General features: G+C 46.7%; 1 protein-coding gene across 2 annotated transcripts in view; it reads left to right on the top strand.

Annotated features, from left to right (window-relative positions):
• KIF5A (kinesin family member 5A) overlaps window positions 1-24,747 on the top strand; it is a 29,170-nt gene extending 4,423 nt beyond the window's left edge. The window contains exons 2-30 of one of the 2 annotated variants that reach the window (XM_061416660.1): window positions 6,806-6,893; window positions 6,987-7,060; window positions 7,469-7,573; window positions 7,828-7,876; window positions 8,316-8,371; window positions 8,596-8,683; window positions 8,974-9,098; window positions 9,586-9,690; window positions 10,172-10,320; window positions 10,426-10,574; window positions 10,847-11,022; window positions 11,999-12,067; window positions 12,442-12,648; window positions 12,953-13,099; window positions 13,698-13,886; window positions 14,233-14,350; window positions 14,720-14,784; window positions 14,885-14,994; window positions 15,383-15,484; window positions 15,990-16,050; window positions 16,310-16,381; window positions 16,542-16,646; window positions 17,188-17,208; window positions 19,330-19,546; window positions 19,761-19,914; window positions 20,226-20,308; window positions 20,799-20,826; window positions 21,286-21,400; window positions 22,436-24,747. In XM_061416660.1, the coding sequence (XP_061272644.1) occupies window positions 6,806-6,893; window positions 6,987-7,060; window positions 7,469-7,573; window positions 7,828-7,876; window positions 8,316-8,371; window positions 8,596-8,683; window positions 8,974-9,098; window positions 9,586-9,690; window positions 10,172-10,320; window positions 10,426-10,574; window positions 10,847-11,022; window positions 11,999-12,067; window positions 12,442-12,648; window positions 12,953-13,099; window positions 13,698-13,886; window positions 14,233-14,350; window positions 14,720-14,784; window positions 14,885-14,994; window positions 15,383-15,484; window positions 15,990-16,050; window positions 16,310-16,381; window positions 16,542-16,646; window positions 17,188-17,208; window positions 19,330-19,546; window positions 19,761-19,914; window positions 20,226-20,308; window positions 20,799-20,826; window positions 21,286-21,364 (2,991 nt within the window). In that variant the 3' untranslated portion in view covers window positions 21,365-21,400; window positions 22,436-24,747. The remainder of the gene's footprint in view (window positions 1-6,805; window positions 6,894-6,986; window positions 7,061-7,468; window positions 7,574-7,827; window positions 7,877-8,315; window positions 8,372-8,595; window positions 8,684-8,973; window positions 9,099-9,585; window positions 9,691-10,171; window positions 10,321-10,425; window positions 10,575-10,846; window positions 11,023-11,998; window positions 12,068-12,441; window positions 12,649-12,952; window positions 13,100-13,697; window positions 13,887-14,232; window positions 14,351-14,719; window positions 14,785-14,884; window positions 14,995-15,382; window positions 15,485-15,989; window positions 16,051-16,309; window positions 16,382-16,541; window positions 16,647-17,187; window positions 17,209-19,329; window positions 19,547-19,760; window positions 19,915-20,225; window positions 20,309-20,798; window positions 20,827-21,285; window positions 21,401-22,435) is intronic. The other variant, XM_061416661.1, reaches the window with a different exon arrangement.
• Window positions 24,748-24,950: the final 203 nt, after the last annotated feature.

The raw sequence follows: 24,950 nt of genomic DNA, 5'->3' as shown, positions 1-24,950 counted from the left end.
GCATTAAATGAGATAATGTATAGTGACAGGCACATCATAAACTCCCAACCAGAGTTAGATGTTATTTTTATTTTAGATGGGCTGTCTCCCCACCAGCTCGCCTTTGACACAACTGGGAAGCGGTTAACATTTTCCCCTCTTACAGGTTGTTTCATCCAAAGATTCAGGTCCCTAGGATCTTCTTGCTCTCTTCTTCCATCAATATCTGTGTTTCTTCAACAGATATATTAATGAAGAGCCTCCTGAGGGCCAGGGACTGTGTTTGATGTTGGGGATTGAGAGGGGAACCTCTGTCTTCAGGAAACTCTTGGTTTACATGGTGGTCCAGGCTGTGGAGTGGCCTGGCCAAAGTCCTGGGAGGGGGCATCAGAAATGGCTTTTGCTAACTGTACATACACTTCCCCAGATTCTGATAAGAAATCCCCCACAACATACTACAGTCTGACTCAGAATACTTATGTGTCATGAGAGATGTAAATAATGGTGACGTTTCCCAAGTGAGTAGTCTAGAAGCAAAAAAAGTGGGAAACCGCTGGTCTAGTTATTTTTTAAAAAGATCTGACAGAACAAATTCATCCGGTAATAAATAGAACGTTAAAGGACGTCATACTTTAACAGATATAAAAATCTTAGGAAGAAGAAATGAACTAGGTTTGAAACTTAAGGACCCAACCAAGTGTAGGAAGATGGTAGCAGGCCTTCCCAGAAACCCTAGAATTGTAAACATGGCTTTCTCTGCTCATGAGATTACTAAGTGCATCCACTTTTAGCTCTTGGATATTTTTTATCCTCGTGGTTCCAAGAATGCCACCCGTCCTCTCTCTCTGATCTCTCCCTGCCTAGGCTCAGGAAAATGAGTTCCTCAGGCAGTAATTGCCTTCAGCACTTGGAGAGCGCCCTCCCTTTTAAAGAGCCCACAGCACCCTCTGTAGTGAAAGTGTTAGTCACTCAGTTGTGTCTGACTCTTTGTGATCCTGTGGACGGTAGACCACCAAGCTCCTCTGTCCGTGGAATTCTCCAGGCAAGAATACTGGAGTGGGTAGCCATTTACCTTCTTCAGGGGATCTTCCCAACCCAGGGATTGAACCCAGGTCTCCTGCATTGTGGACAGATTCTTTACCATCTGAGCCACCAGGGAAGCCCCTGGAATCCTGCAACTGGGAGTGTTAGAGCATTGATCCCCAGGTTCCCAGAAAGGAAGAAGGAGAGAGTGAGGTTGCCTTAGGAGTTATATTTAATCCCCTTTGGCTGCATGCCTGGCTTTAGTAAGCACGGATAGACATCACTGATGGAGAAGAGGTGAAAGTCACTGGCTGAGATGGACGTGTTTTGTTTGTTTATGTTTCCTGGCAGCTGGATGGGAGAAATATTGAGTTAGATTACAATTCAAGAATCAAGGTTCAGTTAAAGAATAAAATAAAACAAAATTTTTAAAAAGATATCACCACTGAGAAGGAAAAGCATTAAGGCCACTTTAAGTCTGTTTATTGAAACACTGTATGATTTTATTCTATGTAATAAGAATTTTATTCTTTGTAATAAAGTATAATGATGAACTGTATAGATAAAAATGGTTTTAAAATGGTGAAAAATTTATAAAAGTCCTATGAATAATTCATAAACTCAGTCAACCTTAAAAAAAAGAATCAAGGTAGATTTTTCTTTAATAGTAGTAAACATAATCTGGTTACAGCACTGTGCTGTCCTTAGTCGCTTAGTCATGTCCGACTCTTTGCAACCCCGTGGACTGCAGCCTGCCAGGCTCCTCTGTCCATGGGGATTCTCCAGGCAAGAATCCTGGAGTGGGTTACCATGCCCTCCTTCAGGAGATTGTCCCAACCCAGGGATTGAACCCAGGTCTCCCACACTGGGTTCTTTACCAACTGAGCCACCAGGGAAGCCCAAGAATACTGGAGTGGGTAGCATATCCCTTCTCCAGGAATCTTCCCAACCCAGGGTTGTTGACAAAGTTGAAAACAAAGAAAAGCACAAAGAAGAAATTAAAACTCACTGAAAATCTGCCCCCTCCAAAATATTGTTAACAATTTGATGTATTTGTTTCCAGTAGTTTTTTCCCTACATATATACATATAATGATTTTAATAAAAGTGTATCATAAACTCTAATGTTGTTTTGTAACCTATTTTTCACCAACAAAATACCATGACTTTCACCACCACTAAATATTTTACATAATTTTATTTATTTAAAAAAATTTTAGTTAATTTTTGAATGTCTTACATGTACATGTAACAAAATTCAAATGATATAAAAAAAGATACACAGTGAAAATTTTGTCTCCTTCCTACTTCTCTTTCCTAGCCACCCAGTTCCCCTTTCAGAAGGCAGCCTTATAGCCAGTTTCCTGTAGATTCTTCGAAAAGAATGCCATGCATTTACAAGCAAATGCATATGTATTTAATACATGCATGTACTTTTTTTTATACAAATGATAGCATACTATACATACTGTTCCGTACCTTGCTTTTTTTTTTTTTTACTTAACGAGGAGTCTTAGAGATCCTTCTACATCAGCACATAAGTATCTATCTCATTCTTTGTAACTACTGTATTATTTGTTGTAGAGATATGCCATAATTTATTTAGCCAGGTCTTTATTGATAGATGGAGAAGGCAATGGCACCCCACTCCAGTACTCTTCCTGGAAAATCCCATGGACGGAGGAGCCTGGTGGGCTGCAGTCCATGGGATCGCAAAGAGTCGGACACGACTGAGCGACTTCACTTTCACTTTTCACTCTCATGCATTGGAGAAGGAAATGTCAACCCACTCCAGTGTTCCTGCCTGGAGAATCCCAGGGACAGAAGAGCCTGGTAGGCTGCCATCTCTGGGGTCGCACAGACTCGGACACGACTGAAGCGACTTAGCAGCAGTAGCAGCTATTGATAGATATGGATATTTTGATTTGTTCTAATCATTTGCTATTACAAACAATTGAATGACCATATGTATTAATATATTTAAGGACCCAGCCAGTGCAGTGCATCATCAGACTATTTTTGGCCAGGCCACTGCGGCATGTGGGATTTTAGTTCCCTTACCTGGGATTGAACCCATTTCCCCTGCAGTAGAAGTGTTGAGTCCTAACATTTGGACCACCAGGGAATTCCCCTAGAGAAGGCATTTTAATTGACAGGCATAGCAATTAAGTCCCATCATCAAACTATTTTATTTTGGCCACTTTGATAGATTAAAATGCTAATATAGTCTAATATTCATTTTTTCTTATTAACAATGAGTTTGTGCATAATTCATATTTTAAGGGCCATTATCACATCATCTTGTGATGTTCTACTTTATGATAGCACTTAGGTATAATTTACTACAGTGAGTGCACAAATCTTAAGCAAACAGCTGTATGAATTTTATAATATATTTGGACACCTGTGTGACCACTACCCAGGTTGAGATCTAGAGCATTTTGATTGCCCCTTGAAAGCTCCCTTTTGCCCCCTTCCTGTGAGTATCACCCCAAGGCAACTGCTACTTTGAGTTTCATCACTACAAGTAAGTGTTGTTTACTCTTGAACTTTATATAAAGGGAATAATACAGTATGTGCTCTTTGAGTTTGAGTTCTTTCAACTCATTCTTGAGATATATTTGTGTTCTATTATGTCATCCTTTTAAATAGTAGCAAAGAATAAAACATATGTACATGCCATAGTATAATTAATTCCTTGTATTAACCAGTCCCCTAAATGTAACTTGTTTCTGTTGTTTTCAAATCCTCATTACTATAAGCAGTGTTGATAATAAGCATTCTTGTAGCCAAATATTTGCTACAGATAGTTCCATAGTACAAATCTTAGGAGTACAATATCTGGGTCTCTGGATATGTGCAATTCAAGGCTTTGGATTATACACTTCTGAATTGCCCCTTAAAAGTATGGATATACTGTCCTAACGGAAAAGAATGAAGGTGCTTCTTTCACAGAAATTATACCTTCTTGAACCCTCATCTATGCTGGGTATTACAATTAAGTTTTTGTTTTCCAGTTTGATAGGTGGAAAATGATGTTACTGTTTTTCCTTCAAAAATGTTAAACATCTTTATGTTTATTGAACATATGTGTTTCTTCTGTTGTTAGTACCTAACTCTTATCCATATATTTCTGGTTATTTTTTTGTTAGTTTTTTCTGTTAATTTTGTTGTTGTTGTTACTAGTTTATGAGAGTTCTTTATATAGTAAGAGTATTAATCTCTTTGTTTTTAAAATTAAAAATTTTCCTTTTTAAAAATTATATATTTTCATTTTAGAATACTTTCAAATCTTAATCAAAAAGAACAAAAATAGCAAAAAACTCCTAAAGTCCCACTGTCCGAGGATAACCACTGTTAACATGTTTCTCTATGCAAGGTATACATATATACATGCCTTGTATACGTATATATACATGTATACATATACATACGTATATACGTACCTTGTATACATATATAATACCATACATTTTTACTGAAATGGAATAATCCTTCATATACTCTTTTGTGTGTGTGTATTTTACACGGCACACTATTTTAAAAACCACCTTTTCCTTAAAATTATTTTGTGTGTACCTTATCATGTTATTACACATTTTTCTGTAACTCACCTATACTATTTTCTCTCTTTAATTTCAAAGCAATATGTCATTGTAAAATATTTACATGTCACAGAAAAAATGTCATAAGCATAAGTTCCTATCATTCTGCTTTCCAGTGATAATCACTTTTAACAGATCTATATACAGTCTTCCGTATCTTTTTTCTAAGACTATTCTATTCCTATGCTTTTTTAAAATATATAATCATGTTACACAAATTGTTTTTATTTTTTCGTGTATTTGATCTTGGACGTGTAAACCAAACTTGCTCATTGTAATAGGAGTAGATTATGGAGGTATATGGCACCCCACTTCAGTACTCTTGCCTGGAAAATCCCATGGGCGGAGGAGCCTGGTGGGCTGCGGTCCATGGGGTCGCTAGGAGTCGGGCACGACTGAGCGACTTCACTTTCACTTTTCACTTTCATGCCTTGGAGAAGGCAATGGCAACTCACTCCAGTACTCTTTCCTGGAGAATCCCAGGGACGGAGGAGCCTGGTGGGCTGCTGTCTATGGGGTTGCCCAGAGCTGGACACAACTGAAGCGACTTAGCAGCAGCAGCAGCAGCAGCAGCATGGAGGTATAACCAATATCTTCTTGATGGGTGTTTGAATTGTTTCTTCCTTTTCTTTAATACAAATGGCTGCAGTGAACATCCATCTACACACATCATTAAGTGCTTAAAGCAAGTTGCAATATGAATTCCTAGCACTGAAATCTGTGGGCAGAGTATTACCAGTATGGACATTTGAATATTTAATAGAATTGTCCTCCAGAAAGGCCCTACCAGTTTATAGTACTGCCTTCATTGCAGAGAGCACTTTCACAACTTTTTTCTCTTTGTGGATTCTGTTTTTGGGACTTCAGAATCCCTCACCACAGAGAGACCAGATAAATATTCCTGGTTGACTTTTATCATAAATCAGATTTTGAAAATCTTTTAAATATTAAAGACAATACTTACTAGTATAAATATCCTTTTGGGGAAGAATTAAAAAGAAAAACAAAAAATACACTATTTTCTCACTCTCTTTGGCATTAAAAAATAAAAAATATAATACTTGTACCTGGTTTAAAAATGTAAACCTTCCAGGATAAAATGAAAAATGAAAGCCACCTCTCCCTCCCAGTTTCTCTTTCTGAAGTAATCATTGTTAATATTTTTTGTACAATTCCTTTTGGAAAAAAAGTTTACCTATGTCAGTGCAGTATTGTAGATATGCCCAGACCCACATCTCCAGCCTTCTCCAATGCTTATGATTTGTCTTAGTTAAAATATGTCTCCCAAACTCTGGTGTCTGTAGACTTGGAGGTTAACCTATCAGTTGAATAAAGATGGACTCTGTAGCAAAATAATTTGACAACTATGTCATAGTTTCTTTATATCAAATAATGGGAAAATATGACTGAAAAGTTGTCACAATGGAAAGCAAGCAGAGTCTCATTGAATTGTACCAGAGATCTTCCCTTTAATATGATCAGATAGCAAATCTATTCTCTTTGGGTCCCTGGGTTGTAAATATTTTGTATCTTTAGCATTCTTATCAGCACACATGATATATAACATTACCTGAATTGAACAAGATACTTGCAGGTCTGAGTGATTTGCTTCACAGTTTCTCTTTACTTAAAGCTGTTTCCCTAAAGGGAGAACTGTATTTCTGATTTCATATGTTTTTTCACAAAGACAGAGCTTGTGTTAATATTTCCATAACAGCTCAGTAGTTCAGCATTTGTATGTTTCATTTACACAGTAGGCAACACACTATACAACTTTGCATCTTCCACTTATAATACATCTTCAACATCTTTTCATATCAGAACATGTGGATCTATTGAAGAAGATGTTTTTATAACTTAGTGGTAGATTTTTAATGTCAGTATGTTGTTCTTCACTCTCTACAGCCTGTAGTCCTGTTGTCTTTTCTCATTTGATCCCAGGCAGGGGATCTGGGATGGTGAGTTTGTCACACCAAGGCTGGGGTCCTCTCATGCAGTATCGCCATGTGACACTCCTCAGTGGCGTTCTAGCCCATGGGTACAATCCTGGTGTCAATACTAAGCTTTGCTTCTCTTTGGTTCCCTTCATCCCCATAATTGTCCATGAGTACAGAAGGCTGAGGAACAGGTGCCTTTTCAGGGGTTTCTTCTTCCCCACACCTCCCTACTGATGTCTGCCGTCTTTTATTTCCACTCCAGGGGAAGCCATATGTCTTTGACCGTGTATTTCCCCCAAACACGACTCAGGAGCAAGTTTATCATGCCTGTGCCATGCAGATTGTCAAAGGTAATGAGTGTATTTTGAGAGTGTACCTTTTCAAGCTCCCATTCCCTACTCTGCTTCTCTCTAGCAGTGGTCTTTCTCTGCCATCTCTTCCAGATGTCCTAGCTGGCTACAATGGCACCATTTTTGCTTATGGACAGACATCCTCAGGGAAGACACATACTATGGAGGTGAGGGTTCTAACTTTTATGGGAGAGAGAGGTTGGGAGTGTTAATGGGAGGCCAAGGAGTCTCAGTGTGGGGAGATCTCGGAATGAGGGCTGCCTGGTACAGTGTTATTGTGTAACACTGGGAGGGCAGTGTTATTGTGGAAGTTTAATGGACTCCCTTCAGCCTGCTGCAGTTCACCTTCCTTTCCACTACGCCAGTTTTCTTCTTTTGCCTGGAAAAGCAGCAGCAATGACAGTTCAAAGGGCTGCTCAGTTCCCTCTTCCTTCCACTAAAGGTAGTGACCATCCCCTAAGTCAGGATGGTCTTCTTAGCAGCTATTACCTCTGTGTTCGTCTGCCTCCCTCTGAACTGTCTGATTCCTCCTGAGCCCCAGCCTCATTTGGAATACCCTTACCCTTACTCCCCAGGGAAAGCTGCATGACCCCCAGCTGATGGGAATCATTCCTCGAATTGCCCGAGACATCTTCAACCACATCTATTCCATGGATGAGAATCTTGAGTTCCATATCAAGGTGATCAGGGCATGACCACTGGGCATCCTCTTATGGGACTGGGAGGGGAGGATCTAGCATGAACCCACTGAGATCCTCCACGCCCCAACTTATTCTCCCCCGTGGTTACCTAAGTTCTTCTCTGCCAAAATAGTCTCTTCTGCCCTTTCCCTCCCACCACCACTATTTGAGTGGATCACATTAGCCTGTGATACCTGAATCAGATTTAAGATAGGCCCCCATCACTTTATACTTCTCCTTTCTTCCTAACCCAGGTTTCTTACTTTGAGATTTACCTGGACAAAATCCGTGACCTTCTGGATGGTGAGTGGTGTGTAATCCCAGTGGGTGGGTCGGGGGTGAGGAGGGCAAGGAAGAGAATGATCACAGTGTTCTTGGCCTCTTGGGCTTAGGTGCTGTTTGGTGAGACATGCAGCAGGCATACGAGGACAAACACACTTGTACTTGTGGCCCTTGCCTTCACTCACCAAGAATTTCCAAAAACCGAAAGGGTCAGAAGATGAGCTTAGATGCCCAGGCCCACATACAAACAACCTCAGCCTAGCTGGAGCCCTGGGGCTGGAATCCTGCAGGAGGACAAACAGCCCTCAGAGTGAGCAGGGAGTTTAGGCTTCACAGGGGAGTCTTCTTCCCTTTTGAACACAGAAGAATCATCCATCTGAGCAGACTGCAGGGTAAAGGGGTTGGGTAGGTGGGGGAGTGGAAGTGCTGGCCTTGCTCACCCTGAATTGTCTTGATTCAGTGACCAAGACAAATCTGTCTGTGCATGAGGACAAGAACCGGGTGCCATTTGTCAAGGTGAGACCGGGGCTGGGGCAAGCAGGTGGGGCCAGGGTATTGAGAGCACGGGCACAGGAGGAGGGGATATCACGGCCCAGGAGCCGGAGGGCGGACAGCCTGGACTGGGGAGGAGTCTGGGGCCTGGACAAAGGCACTGCCTTGAAGGGTCATTTGGTCACTGTGCAGGTAATTTAATCTGTAGACCAAAGTGTAGGGGGTCACTGTCCATTTGCCCCCTGCAGGGTTGTACTGAGCGCTTTGTGTCCAGCCCGGAGGAGATTTTAGATGTGATTGATGAAGGGAAATCAAATCGTCACGTGGCTGTCACCAGTGAGTGGGGGAGATCAGGGGCTCTTGAGTCTGGCGTCTGCCTCTCCTCTGTGCCCCTGGGGGCTGAGGGACTTGAAAGTGGGCAGGGGAAGTCTGTGTCCTCCTCCGGAGGAGAGATGCTTGTCTGTGAGACCCTGCACCCCTCCTACCAGGGATACGTAGCGGCTGGGCTAGTCCTGGCGGACAACCCCTCTCTCAGCGGGTGGGGGCAGTGGTCTGTGGAAGCTGGGGACTGAGGACTTCGTTCCACAGAGTTTGGTATAAGGACTGTCTTGTCCTGCCTCTTACAGACATGAATGAACACAGCTCTCGAAGCCATAGCATCTTCCTCATCAACATCAAGCAGGAAAATATGGAGACTGAGCAGAAGCTGAGTGGGAAGCTGTATCTAGTGGACCTGGCAGGAAGCGAGAAGGTGGGGTTCCTGCCACGGTGAAGGGGGCAGGGAAGGAAGCCTTGAGCGGGGGGGTAGCCTTTTTAAAAATCAAAATAACTCTCATTGAGCTAGAATTCACATACCATGAAGTTCACCATTTTAAAGTATACAATTCAGTGTGTTTGCAAGGTTGTGCATCATCACCACTGATTCCAGAACCTTTTCATCACCTGTTAACAGTCATGCCCTAGTCTCCCATCCCCCAACCCCTGGTAAGCACTAATCTACATTCTGACTCTGGATTTGACTTTCTGGACATTTCACATAAATGGAATATTGTATAATATTGTGTATGTAGGGGAGAGAGTCTGTAGCAAGAACATTTAGGGGACCAGAGGAGGGCCTTCTCCATCTTCTTTCCTATCCCCCTCTCCTTGGACTAAGCCAACTTACGTGGAGAAGAGGAGGGGGGAGCCTACTCGCTCTGCAACCACTCATGACACAGTCACCCTTTGTGCCCTGGTAGGTCAGCAAGACTGGAGCTGAGGGAGCCGTGCTGGATGAGGCCAAGAATATCAACAAGTCCCTGTCGGCCCTGGGGAACGTGATCTCGGCGCTGGCTGAGGGCACGGTGAGTGCTCCTTACGAGTCCTCACCCCATCTTCTGCCTTCTCCTAATGCCCCCACCTCATCATGCCCAATTCATGGGTTGCTCCACCCCTAGTAAGCACTACCATCCTTTCTTTTTTAAAATATTTTTAAAAAATTATTTTATTTATTTGGCTGTGCCGGGTCTTAGTGGCGGTATGTGGGATCTTTAGTTGTGGCATGTGGGATCTAGTTCTCCAACCAGGGATTGAACCCAGGCCCCCTAAATTCAGAGCACAGAATCTTCACCACTGGATGACCACCAGGGAAGTCCCATCCTTTCTTTTTTTTTTGGGCTGTGCCATGCGGCTTGCAGGATCTCAGTTCCCCAACCAGAGATTGAACCCGGGCCATGGCAGTGAAACCCTGTAATCCTAACCACTATGCCACCAGGAAACTCCCTTGCCATCTTTTCTGATTCCCCTGCTGAATTTTTCTGATTCGAGGCCTCCCTTTTCCTCCAGAAAAGCTACGTTCCATATCGTGACAGTAAAATGACACGGATTCTCCAGGACTCCTTGGGAGGAAACTGCCGAACAACGATGTTCATCTGCTGCTCACCATCCAGCTTCAACGACGCGGAGACCAAGTCCACCCTGATGTTCGGGCAGCGGTCAGTGGCGGGGTCCCCTACTCCCTGCCCCAGCCTCTGCTGTGCTCTCCACTCAGGGTCTTATGAACGTTAATGGAGGTCTCATCTCTTCGTTCCCCTCTCCAGGGCAAAGACCATTAAGAACACTGCCTCTGTGAATCTGGAGTTGACTGCTGAGCAGTGGAAAAAGAAATATGAGAAGGAGAAGGAGAAGACAAAGGCTCAGAAGGAGACGATTGCGAAGCTGGAGGCAGAGCTGAGCCGGTGGCGCAATGGTTAGTGAGGGGTCCTGCAGGTGCAGAAAGCCAGAGAGGGCTCCTACGACCTCCAAGGAGGACTGTGCTTCTGGAGGGATGCAGTAGAGCAGTCATGAGGGAAAGCGAGAGGGGGCTGACATCCTTTATTCCCCACCCCCAGAAAGGTGGACGGTTCACTGGGCAAGAGACATGGAAGCCAGGAGGTCTCTGCGATGGGCAGTGAGGTAGGAAGGGCCCGCAGGTGCAGCTGTCCCTGCCCCATCCCTCACCTTGTTCTGCCGCTTCGCCAGGAGAGAACGTGCCTGAGACAGAGCGCCTGGCCGGGGAGGAGGCCACCCTGGGAGCCGAGCTCTGCGAGGAGACACCTGTGAATGACAACTCATCCATTGTAGTGCGAATTGCGCCCGAGGAGCGGCAGAAGTATGAGGAGGAGATCCGCCGCCTCTACAAGCAGCTTGATGACAAGGTGAGGACATACGGCAGGGCACGTCGGTGAGCCTGGCGGGATGCTAAGCGAGGGCTCACAAAAGTAGCTTATCCTGACTTTTTTCCTGATTTTAAAAGAGATGAATGTTTGTTATTGAAATGTGGACGATATATCAAAACATATTGAAGAAAATTTCAATCATTCCTCCTCCCACCATTCACAAATAAAGCCACACAATTGAGATTATACTCTATGTAACTTCACATGTGATTTTTTCATTCCACATTATATAATGAGCGGTTTCCTACTTTGTTAACAATTCTTCACTGAAGTATTTTTAAATGGCTGCCTTACAGTCCATTTATCAGAATGCATTTAACCATTTATTTACAGGCTTTCTAGGGTTTTGTGTTTTGTTAGTTGGTTATTTTTGCTATATAAATAACTTTGAAGTGACTATCTTTGTCTCTTGTCCATATAAGACTTTGGTTCAATTAGAATGGAGTGCTGGAGTGGGATTTCTCAGTTAAAGGATGTGAACATTTGAAGGCTTTTGCTGTGCACTGTCAAGGTTATACAAACTTCCAGAAAGAAAGGAATTAAAAAGTGAGGGCAGGAATCAAGGAGAGAAGCTGAGGAAAAGACTTCTTTCTTTTTAGGATATAGAGTTCCGTTCTTTCTTTTTAAAATGTTTATTTATTTATTTGGCTGTGCTGGGTCGTAGTTGCAGCACTCAGGATCTTTGATCTTCATTGCGATATGAGGGATCTTGAGTTGCAGCATGGGAACTCTTAGTTGTGGCATGTGGGATCTAGTTCCCTGACCAGGGATAGAACCCAGGCCCCCTATATTGGGAGCACAGAGTCATAGCCACTGGACTACCAGGGAAGGCCTAGGATGTTTTGAACTCAAAGCCTAAATTTTTTATTAAGATCCATATCTGCCCCAAGCTCCCAAGTCTAAACTGGAATGAGAAGCTTCCCTTCATTCCATCTTATCCCCTTGCCTCCGACAGGATGATGAGATCAACCAGCAGAGCCAACTCATAGAGAAGCTCAAGCAGCAAATGCTGGACCAGGAAGAGGTAATGGGAAGGAGGGCAAGACAAGAGAGGAGAGGGCTGTGTGTCCATCCCTGAAAGGCATGAAAAAGACCTTTTCTGGAAAGATGGAAGAAGGGGCATTCTGCTTAGGGGTTAGTCACCTCCCCAAGACAACAGAAATCTGGGGGCTTAGTTGGGGTTTTGCTTAAAGCACAGCTGGAGTCTGGGTGCTCCTTCATTATGGTACCCTATTTCTATGAAGCTGAAAGCCCCGTTCCTCTTGCCTCTTGCTTGGACCCTTGCCTCTCTCCTAGAGCTATACCTGGGTAAGGGGGGCTCAGCTTCCCCAGGCCAAGGAGCTGGCGAGCTGATCACTGGCAGAAGACTCCTGCTCATGACCCGCCCCTCCCTTGCAGCTGCTGGTGTCCACTCGAGGAGACAATGAGAAGGTCCAGCGGGAGCTGAGCCACCTGCAGTCAGAGAATGATGCCGCAAAGGATGAGGTGAAGGAAGTGCTGCAGGCTCTGGAGGAGCTGGCCATGAACTATGACCAGAAGTCCCAGGAGGTGGAGGAGAAGAGCCAGCAGAACCAGCTTCTGGTGGATGAGCTGTCTCAGAAGGTGGTGAGTGGCCAGCCAGGAGCACCCTGACCTCAGAACACCTTCTGTGTCCAGAGGGAACTCTGCTTTCTAAGAGGGTGGTATCGTGTTTGTACCTTTGTGCTGTCTTTCAGTTCGTGGTGGGCCCCTCTCCCACCCCATCACTGCACTTCACCGTCCTGACCACTCTCTCTTCCAGACCCTTCTGCAGGGCTTGTGTTCTCTTTGTAGCAACCATCAGGGTCATGCATGAAGGGAGAGGCCTCTGGCTAGGTGGGGGAGGGAAGCAGGAAGATGGTGCTGGCATGACCTGAAGGACTGTCCCCAGGCCACTATGCTGTCCCTGGAGTCTGAGTTGCAGCGGCTGCAGGAGGTCAGTGGACACCAGCGAAAACGGATTGCTGAGGTACTGAATGGGCTGATGAAGGACCTGAGTGAGTTCAGTGTCATCGTGGGCAATGGAGAGATTAAGCTGGTGAGTGGAGAAAGACATGGCGGCCTTATTCAGATCTTTCTTGTTCTGGGAAATGGTGGGAGGTGTAGGTGAGACACTCATGTCCTCAGAGATACTGAGAGGAGGAGGACAAGATCCAGGAAGGACACCTGCAAACTAGACACAAGAAAACACGCAGAAGTTTGCATAGACTCAACTGAAATACACATTTTAGATCTACATACCTGGTGAAATTCACATTGCTGGATAAGGAAGCAGTGGAGATGTGCTTTTAGCAGGATTTGGAGATGGGGGCACAAAATTAGGAATGATATAGATAGATCCGTGGCAGTGACGAGGCCCCATCTGTGTGATCAAGTGGATCAGTCTGACTACAGAATATCCTGTTTCTCTATAGAAGGGAAGAGGGTGACTGTCGGAACAGATCGTTGAATGCAGAGAGGGATTCAGTGTGAAAAACCAGGTGGTACAGAGCTGCTAAAAGTTGTTTGGAACATACCTGTCCCACTGGAGTCCCTGTGCCTGTGGGTGTGTGCTGGGCTAGGCCGAGTAGAAGGAAATGGATAGGGGCTTCCCAGGAGCAAAGAGGCACCTCCTCCCTCCCATGTTCACCCCACAGCCAGTGGAGATTAGTGGGGCCATTGAGGAGGAGTTCACGGTGGCCCGACTCTACATCAGCAAAATCAAATCTGAAGTCAAGTCTGTGGTCAAGCGGTGCCGGCAGCTGGAGAACCTTCAGGTCGAATGTCACCGCAAGATGGAAGTGACTGGGCGGGAGCTCTCATCCTGCCAACTCCTTATCTCCCAGGTGAGTGCCAGAGGTAGAGAGCCTCTGGGTGCCGTGGGAGAGGGCAGGCAACTCTGTGGTTGTGGGATGACTGCTAGCAGCCGCCTAGGGTCAACTGAAGTCAAGGACAGAAGAGCTAGGGGAAGCAGGAGAGGGTCCAGGCTAGAGAAGTGAAGGTGCAGGGGGATACTGCCCTCTGAACCAAGAGAGTCTAAAGCAAGGGTCTCCAGAGGAATAGCCCTCGAGCCTGCATCCTGGTGGAAGGTGTAGCAGGAAGAGGGGAGAGCTGGAGCCTGTGAAGGTCTGTGCTGCCTGGAGTTGGGTCCTTGACTCTATCCATCTTCTTCACCAACCCTCACCCCACCAGCATGAGGCCAAGATCCGCTCCCTGACGGAATATATGCAGAGCGTGGAACTCAAGAAACGGCACCTGGAAGAGTCCTATGACTCCCTGAGTGACGAGCTGGCCAAGCTCCAGGCCCAAGGTGAGACCTGCTTAAACCTCCAACCAACCCATCCTGGGACCTGAGATCAGAGAGGGTGTCAGGAGGCAAAGTGACAAACATCACAGAAAACTCAGCACACTCACCAAAGCATTAGACTGAAATCCTGGAGTCCAACTCACGTGCTGCTTAGCATGATTTTGCATGTAGCTCATTTTACATGAACCATAAACCCTCCATCATCCTTTGTCCCTGCTGTATGAAATTGGATAGTTCTCACCCAGAAGAACATCCCTGTGGGCCCATTCTAAGGGTAAATGTGCCCTGCACTGCCTGGCGCTCTGGTCACAATGTGAAGTTCTGTCTGGAGGTGGTAGGTGTGATATAAACTGCTTCCTCCCTCTCCCTCAGAAACTGTGCATGAGGTGGCTCTGAAGGACAAGGAACCAGACACACAGGACACAGAAGATGTGAAGGCAAGTGGGGAAAGTGTTGGGGAGACTGGGGCCTGGCAGGGCCTTCACCAAGCTGGTGGCTGGGAGTCTGGCATTGAACTTGGGTGGGGTTGTGTTGCAGAAGGCCCTGGAGCTGCAGATGGAGAGCCACCGGGAGGCCCATCACCGGCAGCTGGCCCGGCTCCGGGACGAGATCAATGAGAAGCAGAAGACCATTGATGAGCTCAAAGAGTAAGAGTTCCCCAGGGTGGCTCCAATCTCCACCTGGTCCCCTCATCTTCCTGGGCCCACGCACACACTCCCTCTTGCACCAGGATCCAGTTCTTTAACTTCCATGGATCATGCCCCAGCAAAGACATGACTTTGCAGTCCAGCTCCAGGAGGTACAAGGAGTGAGGACTAGTCCCTATGCTCCAGGCTTCTCTGATTTGATAGTTCAGGGCCCCTTATTCTGCTGTGGAAGCAGTAGCCTGAGTCCGCCTGTAATATACCCTGAAGTAGATGTGTCAACCCTATGAGGACTCATGTGTGCAAGAAGGAAAGTGTTGAAGGAGTCAGTCTCCTCTTTGTCTCTCGCTGACATCTCCTTGTTCTCCCCGATACCTCTTGCTCTCCGCAGCCTGAATCAGAAACTCCAGTTAGAGCTGGAGAAGCTCCAGGCTGACTACGAGAAGCTGAAGAATGAAGAACATGAGAAAAGCACCAAACTCCAGGAGCTGACGTGAGTGACGGGTCCGCCTGCAGACCTGAGACCACACGGGCTCAGACGGCTACTCACACATACCTCAGGGACAGGACACGATCTAGATGGGAACATGGTGACCACAGGAGGCAAGGTCTTCAAAAGAACAACTTGATGGCGAGGGGGAAAATAAAGGAAACTTCTGTTCAGTATTAGCTGACATGGAAAGATGTGGATGATGTTCCATGAAGTGTAAAAAGCAGGTTATCAACAGTAGGAATGGTATAATCTTGTAACATTTATGTGAGAGCCACATGCATGGAAGAGTCTGGAAAGATGGACACCAGAATGTTCACGGTGGTTTGATCTGTAAGTGGTAGAATCATGGGCTTTTTATTGGAACTCATCTTACTTTTTTCATTTATGCACTGTGAACATGAGTAACTAGTATAGTAAGTAATAATAAAATATAGATCAAGGAATGGAGGAGGGACAGAGGGGCAGGGTGGCCCTGAGTGGTTTTTCTGTTTCTGTCTTCCTCCAGATTTCTGTACGAGCGACATGAGCAGTCCAAGCAGGACCTTAAGGGTCTGGAGGAGACAGTTGTGAGTGACTTCCCTTCTGCGCCAAGCCAATGGGGGGGTGGGGAGGGGTGGCTTCAGTGTCCAACCCTCCCTCTGATTTCTTCTGCACCCTATTTCTCCCGCTTTTCTGGGAAGTAAGCCTGTGGTATGATCAGGACACACCTTTTTGTAAAAAGATGAGTGACTCACTTGTCTGGAGAGACTGAAGGATCCAGTAGTTTTGGAGGGGGAATGGTGACCTTGTATTTGGTGGCCCCCAATTTTTCATCATTCTTTGCAGGCCCGGGAACTCCAGACCCTCCACAACCTTCGCAAACTGTTCGTTCAAGACGTCACGACTCGAGTCAAGAAAGTGAGTGCTGCCTTGGGGTCTTCCCAGCCCCCATATCCCCCTCCTGTCCTCAAGTTTCTCCATCTCCTGCGGCCTTCAGCGGGGCTTCCGGGCCTGGTCTGAGTGGGGCCTGACTGGCCTCAGGATGGCCGTATCTTTCCTCCGCCCTGTCTCTCCTCAGAGTGCAGAAATGGAGCCCGAGGACAGTGGGGGGATTCACTCCCAAAAGCAGAAGATTTCCTTTCTTGAGAACAACCTGGAACAGCTTACAAAGGTTCACAAACAGGTAAGAGTGAGGGCAAGGGGTGAAGAGAACTCTTGAGGCCTGGGATCCCTAAATCCTCAGAGGCCCTTGGATTTAGAAAAATCTTATTGCATGTCCTCTTTCCCTTTCCCTCTTCCCTTTCCTACTGACACCTTCTTTATGCTGTATTTGGTTCCACGTTTACCCTGTTCTCGGTTCTATGCCTGTTTTCCCTTTCCCAAAGCTCCCAACCTGCCTCTGCTCAAGTGGAATTCCCAGGCCTATGTTGTTGGAGGGTGAGGTGGAAACCAATAGAAGTTTCAGAGGCGTGGGCCTGGGACTACGTGAGGGACGCTGGGCAGACCGTGGCCGGAGTGGAGAGCACTGAGCCAGAGGCAGCCGGGGGAGCTGGGCTTTCTCTCGTGGCGAGGACTCCATCTGCCTAGGCCTGGGGCAGGCATGCAGAGAAATGACACGATGTTGTCCCAAATGGCCCAGGCAGCCCCTGGTCGGGGCCAGTGAAAACTCCCGTGTATTAAGTTGCTGCCTCTCTGTCCCCCTCCTTGCTGCTGCGGTTCCTTAGGTGGAAGACTGGGTTTCAAAGGTATGGGGTGGGGAGGTGACAGGGGCAGTCCAAAGGAGTCAGGACAGGAAATGTTTGGTGCCCACAGAGCAGGTAACCCTCCCTAGTGCCATACAGCTGAGCCTTGAAGACCGGTGCAACACACTGTCAGCTGGCTCTTTAAACAATTCTGAGAATAAACCCTAACCTATTCTTCATTCCTGTCCTTTCAAATCCACCTTAAAATGCCTTTTACGCTCATATTCTCATCAAACTAGAGCTTCAGCTTTTCTTCCCAGTGCCATACCCAGCATATACAGTAAAGACTCAGGACACCTTCTTATTTAATATTGAGAAAAAAAAAAAAAAAAATCCTAGAGCTGTGGCCCGGTGATGGTACACAGGGTTTATTTTATTTGGACCTGCAGAAGGCCTTACTACCATCTTTTCTCCTGTGCTTATTATCAAACAGTGTGACAACATTATAGAAAAGTTAAAAGACAGAAAAAACATTTGTAATCAGTTTTGCCATTCTTTTTAATTTTTGTGTTCATTTTCCTTCTCTCTCCAAGTGCATATTACATTGCTTCCCTCCTCACCCCACCCCCCGCAACTTTTTATTGTAGTAAAATACACATAACATTTACCACCTTTAATCATTTGCAGTGTACCATTCAGTGGTATTAAATCCGTTCGTAATGTAGTGCAACCATCCCCACCATCCCGCTCCATAAGTCTTCATCTTGTAGAAGTGAAACTCCATCCCTATTAAATAACCTCATTCCCCACTCTCTCCAACCCCTGGAAACCCCCATTTTACTTTCTGCCTTTTTAATTTTGACTGCTTTAAGAATCTCAGTAGAATCTAAGTGGAGTAATCTGGAATTTGTCCTTCTGCACCCAGTTCATTTGACTTAGCATAATGTCCTCCAAGTTCATCTGCACTGTGGCACATTTCAGGACATCACAGGCTGTTTTCTTCTTCCCTCTCCACCCCCCACCCCCATGCCTCTGTTCTAAGTCTCAAAGATCAGAAACTACTCACCTATAGGCTAGGACTCCTAATTTCATCCCTTAGGGGACACAAGACTAGAAAGGAAAACACTAGAGATGTAGAAATCTCTCAGTTAAACAGGACCTTAAATAGCCAGGGCTGCAGGCTGTGACAAATTGAACTGAGTTATTGTCACAGCAAAAATATTGTTTATGATCTGTAAGTTGTCCAAAATGAAAGGGACAATTCTCCCAGTGTCCCCTGCTACATCGATGTACCTGATATCTTCCAAGGCCGGCTCCTTCTGCAGTCTATAGGCCCCCAGTCATTGCGTGAGACAGTGTAAAAAGATCAGGAAGTCTCTTCCTGGCCTTAAGGTGGTTGCTACCGTTGCTCTAGCTTAATTATAATGGGGAGAGGGCCGGCCCAGGAAATCCTCAAACATGAAGGTAATAAGCACAAATGTTTGTGAGACCTCAAACATTTTCTTTCCTTCCTATGGGGCAGCCGTGTGGATGTGTGGATGTGTGGGGGGCGCCTGTATTCCAGCTTCTGCTCCTGCTCTGCACTGCATTGAACCTGTGCTCAGCCCCATATCCACCCTCCAAACTGCTACCGTGCTCTTGCTGCCTTGCCCTGTGCATGCCCACATAGCCATCTCTGGGTAAGGGGGGTGCCTTGTCCCCATGGTTGCCCTGGGGCTGTTGGTCTGGCACCAGCTGTGAGATACTGGGGATTTGGTGGTGTTTAGGCCAGGAAGAGACAAGAACAGGGCACTGTCACAAGAGTTCTAGGCTAAAAACTAAAGATTAATCTGGAGCATGCATCATTCCTTGGTTGAATTTTTTTTTTTTTTAAGTGACTTAAAAAAAAAAGAAAGAGTTCTGGGCTACAGAGGAGTTGACATGTTTTGCTGCTCAGAAAACGATGTAACTTTTTAATGCCTGGCCCCTGTTTGCTGAAGGAAGAAGGAAAGCACTTTCCAGAGCAGCAGTTAGGTAAAGGGAACGAGGCCTTTGGAGGAGACAACACAGCATCCAGCATCTGCCTCCCTGATGGGACTTTTCTGTATTCTCTCTCCTGCCCGCACCCCCACCCCCAACTCCGGCACCTCGTCCTCGTCCTCGGCTGCCTTTCTCCCGGCCTCTGACCTGGGGCTCACCCCACAGCTGGTACGTGACAATGCAGATCTGCGTTGTGAGCTTCCTAAACTGGAAAAACGACTTAGGGCTACGGCTGAGAGAGTTAAGGCCCTGGAGGGTGCACTGAAGGAGGCCAAGGAGGGTGCCATGAAGGACAAGCGTCGGTACCAGCAGGAGGTGGACCGCATCAAGGAGGCCGTGCGTTACAAGAGCTCTGGCAAGCGGGGCCATTCTGCCCAGATTGGTGAGTGGGCAATGGGATCACACTCCGGGGGATCCTGGCAAATTCCTTGGTGTTAAGCAACCCCACCCCAGCCTCACCCCACCACTCCCGCCCCAAAAAGTAGAAAGTGAATTACTATCTTATAAGCAACTCAGTTCAACTGTAGCTCTGGGACCCAGAGTGACTGCAGAGGACAGGTGGTCTCTTCACGGTCGTTTTCCTTTCTTTGCCGCAGCCAAACCCGTCCGGCCTGGCCACTACCCGGCATCTTCACCCACCAACCCCTATGGCACCCGGAGCCCCGAGTGCATCAGTTACACCAACAGCCTCTTCCAGAACTACCAGAACTTGTACCTGCAGGCCGCACCTAGTTCCACCTCAGATATGTAGTGAGTGACTGTGGGCATAGGCGGAGCCCCAACCCAAGGCTCTCTGCACCTTATAAGACATAAGATTGGGTTAATTATTGGGTGGGATTCAATTCTTTTCCTAAGTAGCTTCATTTCTAACCCTTTCTCAACTTCAGACCTTTGATTAGAAGGTGGGCATCTGCCCTCCTAATCTTCGGCCATGTTTGTTGTCTTCTGGTCTTGGGGGCAGGGTGGATGGTTCCACCCTGAGGGTGAGTGTGGATCAGTGGTCCTTGGAATAGTGGAAGGTGGGGACTAGATGTTGCATCTCTCTCTTCTTCTCCATCCAGCTTTGCAAACTCCTGTACCAGCAGTGGGGCCACATCTTCTGGTGGCCCCTTGACTTCCTACCAGAAGGCCAACATGGACAATGGTGAGTGAACAAGATGGGTCACCAGCCTTTGGGATCCCCAGGGCAAACTGGAAAGTATCAGAAGAATAAGTGACCCTGTGCCTACAGCTCAAACACTGTGCAAAAAAAAAAAAAAACACACTGTGCAGCCCTTCAGGGTCTTGGGTTTTTAGAAGTGGGGTCACATGCCTGTCCCCACCAGTCCCTTCCCTCCCCTGCCCCTTGCCTTCCATTCTCCTCTCCTCTATGAGGGCTCAGGGAGACTTTTTTTTTTAAATTAATTTTATTTTATTTTTAAACTTTACATGATTGTATTAGGTCAAACAAAATAATGATGCAGCTCAGAGTGGCTGAAGACAGAGTGCCACAGACCAAGATGGCAACTATATTCCCAAGACTCTTACCTTTTTCTTCAAGGAGTTAGGATGAGAGAGGGTTTGAGGAGACTGTTTGTGACACATCTCTTTTTTCCCTTCTTCCAATCCTGTGTTCTCCACGGCGATCTCTACAGGAAATGCCACAGATATCAATGACAATAGGTACGCCAGTCCCCACTGCTCTTGGGCTCTCTGGGTGAGAACAGAAGAAATGGTTACCTTTCCCTTGTGCCCAATTTAGGGGTTCCCCAGAGCCTTTGGGGAGAGGAGGAGGAAATGAGAGCCACTCTCACCATCACCATGTTGTCCAGGAGATCCAGTCACTCCCCTGCCTCTGTGCAGAGCACTGTCCCCTCCTCCAGTCCGCCCTGTGGCTCCTCGCCATTGCAGCTGTGGGGGCAGGGGGAAAACCGCCATGGACGTCTGATGACCTGGGTTTCTCTCCTGTGTTGGGGAACTTTGTGACCTTGGGCAGATCAGCTCCATCTCTCTGGCCTTGATTTGCCCAGTGTTGCTGTCCTTGGTTATCTCACAGGCATGCTGAGAGAGCAAAGTGACAGGAATGCTGTCCTTTCTATGGGAGCTGACAACGCTGTGATTGTGTTGGGTCTCTTCTTCCAGGAGTGACCTGCCATGCGGCTACGAGGCTGAGGACCAGGCCAAGCTGTTCCCTCTCCACCAAGAGACGGCAGCCAGCTAATCTCCTACAGGGGCTGCCGCAGACCTGCACTTTCAGGTAGTTTCAGGCCGCTTCCTCTGAACAGTCTCAGGTTGCTTCCTTCCTTGCCCTCAGCTTCTTTGTTTCTCCCGCTTTTTTAATCATCTCAGAACTTTTACTAAATGGTTGTCCCTCAACTCCTGCTATCCCCTCCTACGGGCTACATCGGAACTGCCCAGTGTCCCCTGGACACGGGCCCCTCCCTCCTGCCTTGTGCCTGGTGATAGTGGTTGGTAGCCACAGTACTGCCTTTCTGCCACTAGGGGTCACTGCAACATGTCAGAAGGGTGCTGTCCATCTACAGCACGAAGGGTCACCGAATCTATTAATGGTAGATACTAGGAGATCTTAGGGACAGGGAAGCCTGGCAGGCTGCAGTCCATGGGGTTACAAAGAGTCAGACACAACTGGGCAACTGAACAACAGCAACAATTAGAAGAGCTCTGTGTCCTACACTCTTCCTATCTGTATATATATCACCATTAAGCTTTAGGAAATGCACCGGGAAGCCTACCTTTTATTCCTCTAGCTGCTGTATCCACTCTCCTCCCATCTTGCCAGTGGAGGTGGAAAACTGTATATGCCTACCTTCAAGCTTTCCCCGCCTCTGTCCCCTGTGCTCTCCTAGCAGCACAGGCACCTTCCTGGTTCTCCTGTGTCACCAGGTTTCTCACCAGGGCTGCTTTAGGGCTCAGAACCGAGCACTGGGATCCTATTTTATTGTCCACTTTGGATCCTTGGAGAATAAGAAACAAGAGATCATGGCCGCCTATTGGGCGGCATCCAAGCTGAGCCCTTTCCAGGGGTTTTTCAGAATAACAGGCCAGGCACACACACAGGCAGAAAGGCATGAGAAGCAAGCAGTAGGAATGGGGGAGGAAGAGTTAGGGAAGGCCTGGGGGTGGAGGAGCAGGGGCTTGGGAGGGTGGCATCTGGTCGTTGGTATCAAACAAACAGCTTGTAAACCCAAGCTGGCCTAGATGCCACCCTGTTCCTGTTCAGTAGCCAGGCTGCAAGGTGGTTCCTCACAATTTCTTTCTCTTTCTTCCCCAGTTTCTAAGAGGGACTGAGGCCTCTTCTCTCAGCATGCTGCAAACCTGTGGTCTCTGATACTAACTCCCTCCCCAACAGCCCTTGTTGTTCGACTGTACTATGTTTGATGTCTTCTCTTACTCTGTATCTCTTTGTACCCTGTATCTATATATCAAAAGCTGCTGCTATGTCTCTCTCCTCTGTCTTACTCTCTAGTATCTAATGATGTATTTAGCAATTTCTAAGCATAGTATACCCTCCTCACTTGGGGCCATAGGGAGGAGGGTCAGTGTTTCTTCTCTCTCTCATATATGCGTCTCTCACACTGAGTGGTGTTAGTCATGGAGATGATTAAAAAAGGAAAATGGGAGCTAGAGGGCTGTGATCCTTCACAACACACACACACATACACACGCACACATGCATGCACACAAAGCCTTAAGCAGAAGAATGTCTTAGCATCATAAGATACAGAAATAGCCTCTTCCTCCCTCCTCTTCCACTTTTAGCACAGAGGAGGATAAGATGGAAGGACTGCTTAAATTATACAGAGAATTTTCTTTAGACACCCCTCACCTGAACCGAGGGGTTCTGGGTGTGCACCTCTGCCCCTTGAAGTCTGCCTTTTGCCTCCTCCTTCCTATTCCCGCTGGAAAACCAAGAACATGGACTGCTCAAGGGACCACTTCCCTTTCTCCCTGAAACTCCTTTTGACATTCTCTACCCCAGAGCTCCTGACTAGAAGCCAAAGCTGCTTAAAATGATTTTGCAAAGTTAAGGAGGCCAACCTATTCCCAACAGTCTATCAGATGGTTGCTCACCTGTCCACAGGGATAGTTCTAGCCAAGCAGAAGCAGTAGGATTGCTTCTTTGGCTTTGGGGGTAAACAGGCTGGAAAATTCCTAAGTGTTTTTTGCCACAGTGATGAGCTGGATTCCTTTCTCTGTCCCATATTGGGCTGCATGTTCTTCCACGTCTCCACCTTTTGGTGTGGGGGCTTCCAGTTCATTGGCAAAATAGCTATCTCGAAATGCCTTCCTTTCAGACTGGAGCCTGACTTTTCCCTGATGATATACATTAAATTTTTTTTTTCCCTAAGAATTCCTTCTATAATGTCCTTATCAGGCATTAAGTGCACTTTAAAGAAAGGGGCAGGGCAGCTTTTCCAGAGGTGGAGGAGCCCAAGGGCTGGACCCGGGATATGGGGGGCGGGGGGGCTCTCCTGCTCCCATGTAATTGACAGGATTATGGTTTTGTTTTCATATCCTTTCCTACCACATGGTGCTAAGGGGGCTTTCCAGGTAACTGCAGGGATGCAGAGTGGAGGTCACAAGCCAGTCCAAATCAAGAGAGAGTCCAGATAGCCTGTCTTATCTGGGATGGAAGAACAGGGTAGCAGACCACCCATCACCTAGTTTCTTAACCAGGAAAGAAAGCTCAGTGTGAGTGCCAGCTGGTAAATACAGGCTGTCGTGGCCCATGACTCCGTCAAGGGAAGATGTCCTTTCTCCCTTTACCTGTTGGGCCTTTCAGCAACTAGAGAAATGCAGGGAAAAAAATATACCAGAGGGGTATGGAATAAATCCAAGGTGGTGATATTCAAATGTTTTTCAGAACCAATCTTATAATAGAACCCTGAAATAAAGAGTAACTAGAAGTGACGCAGAGCTGGGCACTTTGCATTTTTACTGTTTGATGGGAAATGGTTCATTAGTTGAGGAGCCCTTGAACGGTCCTAAGAGATCCTGAGGGTTCCTGTAGAGTAGTTTGAAAACCACTGCTCAGAGGAAAGGGATGTAATCTGGCTCCCCTGTCCCAAGCAAGGAGGGAAAGAGTGGGGTCAGTGAGCCACGCCGTCTCCAGACCCCGGTGAAGAGGAAGGAAGACTCCTGTGTACCTGGAGACTTGTGCTCATATTGGCCTGCAGGGCCCCCAAGACTCCAGTGGATTTTACGTACTCTTGCCACCAAATGATTCTCTTCAAACACAGAAGAAAATGTGAATGTGTCGGGCAGATGAGGAGAGAGGTGACAGAGGGAGCAGCCTTCTCTTGAGCAAGATGTAAGGGAAATAGAATTCACTTACGTAAATAAGGAACACACAAAGCCTTCACCAGAAGCTTCACTCGACCGTCCTCCTCCTTCCCCTCCCCTTACCCCCTCACCACCTTCCTTTCAGAGAGCCAGGGTCTCCACCTGGGGCACCTGGCCTGCTCACTCACTTCTGCCAAAATGTTGCATGCCAGCGTGGACGACAAACCAAACCGCACCAACCCCGTGTGTATTTACTTGATGTACATAGATATCTTTAAAATAAAATAAATTCAGTGATGACTCTCTGGTGTTGTAGATCTTTATCTCTCCCCAGTCTCCCTCCCTTCCCTGCAGGTGATGGCATTATGACAGTGTGGGACATTATGACAGTCTTCCAGGTGTTTTTCCATATAGTTACATGCAGGTTTCCCCTCCGCCCCCACTTGACAATATATCCTAGAGATCTTTTCATGTCAATATACATGCTTACCTCACTAAAAAAT

Source organism: Bos javanicus, chromosome 5, assembly GCF_032452875.1.
Source record: "Bos javanicus breed banteng chromosome 5, ARS-OSU_banteng_1.0, whole genome shotgun sequence".
Taxonomy (NCBI): Eukaryota; Metazoa; Chordata; class Mammalia; order Artiodactyla; family Bovidae; genus Bos; species Bos javanicus.
The sequence above is the reverse complement of the archived record's forward strand: the minus strand, read 5'-3'. Positions and strand labels throughout refer to the sequence as shown.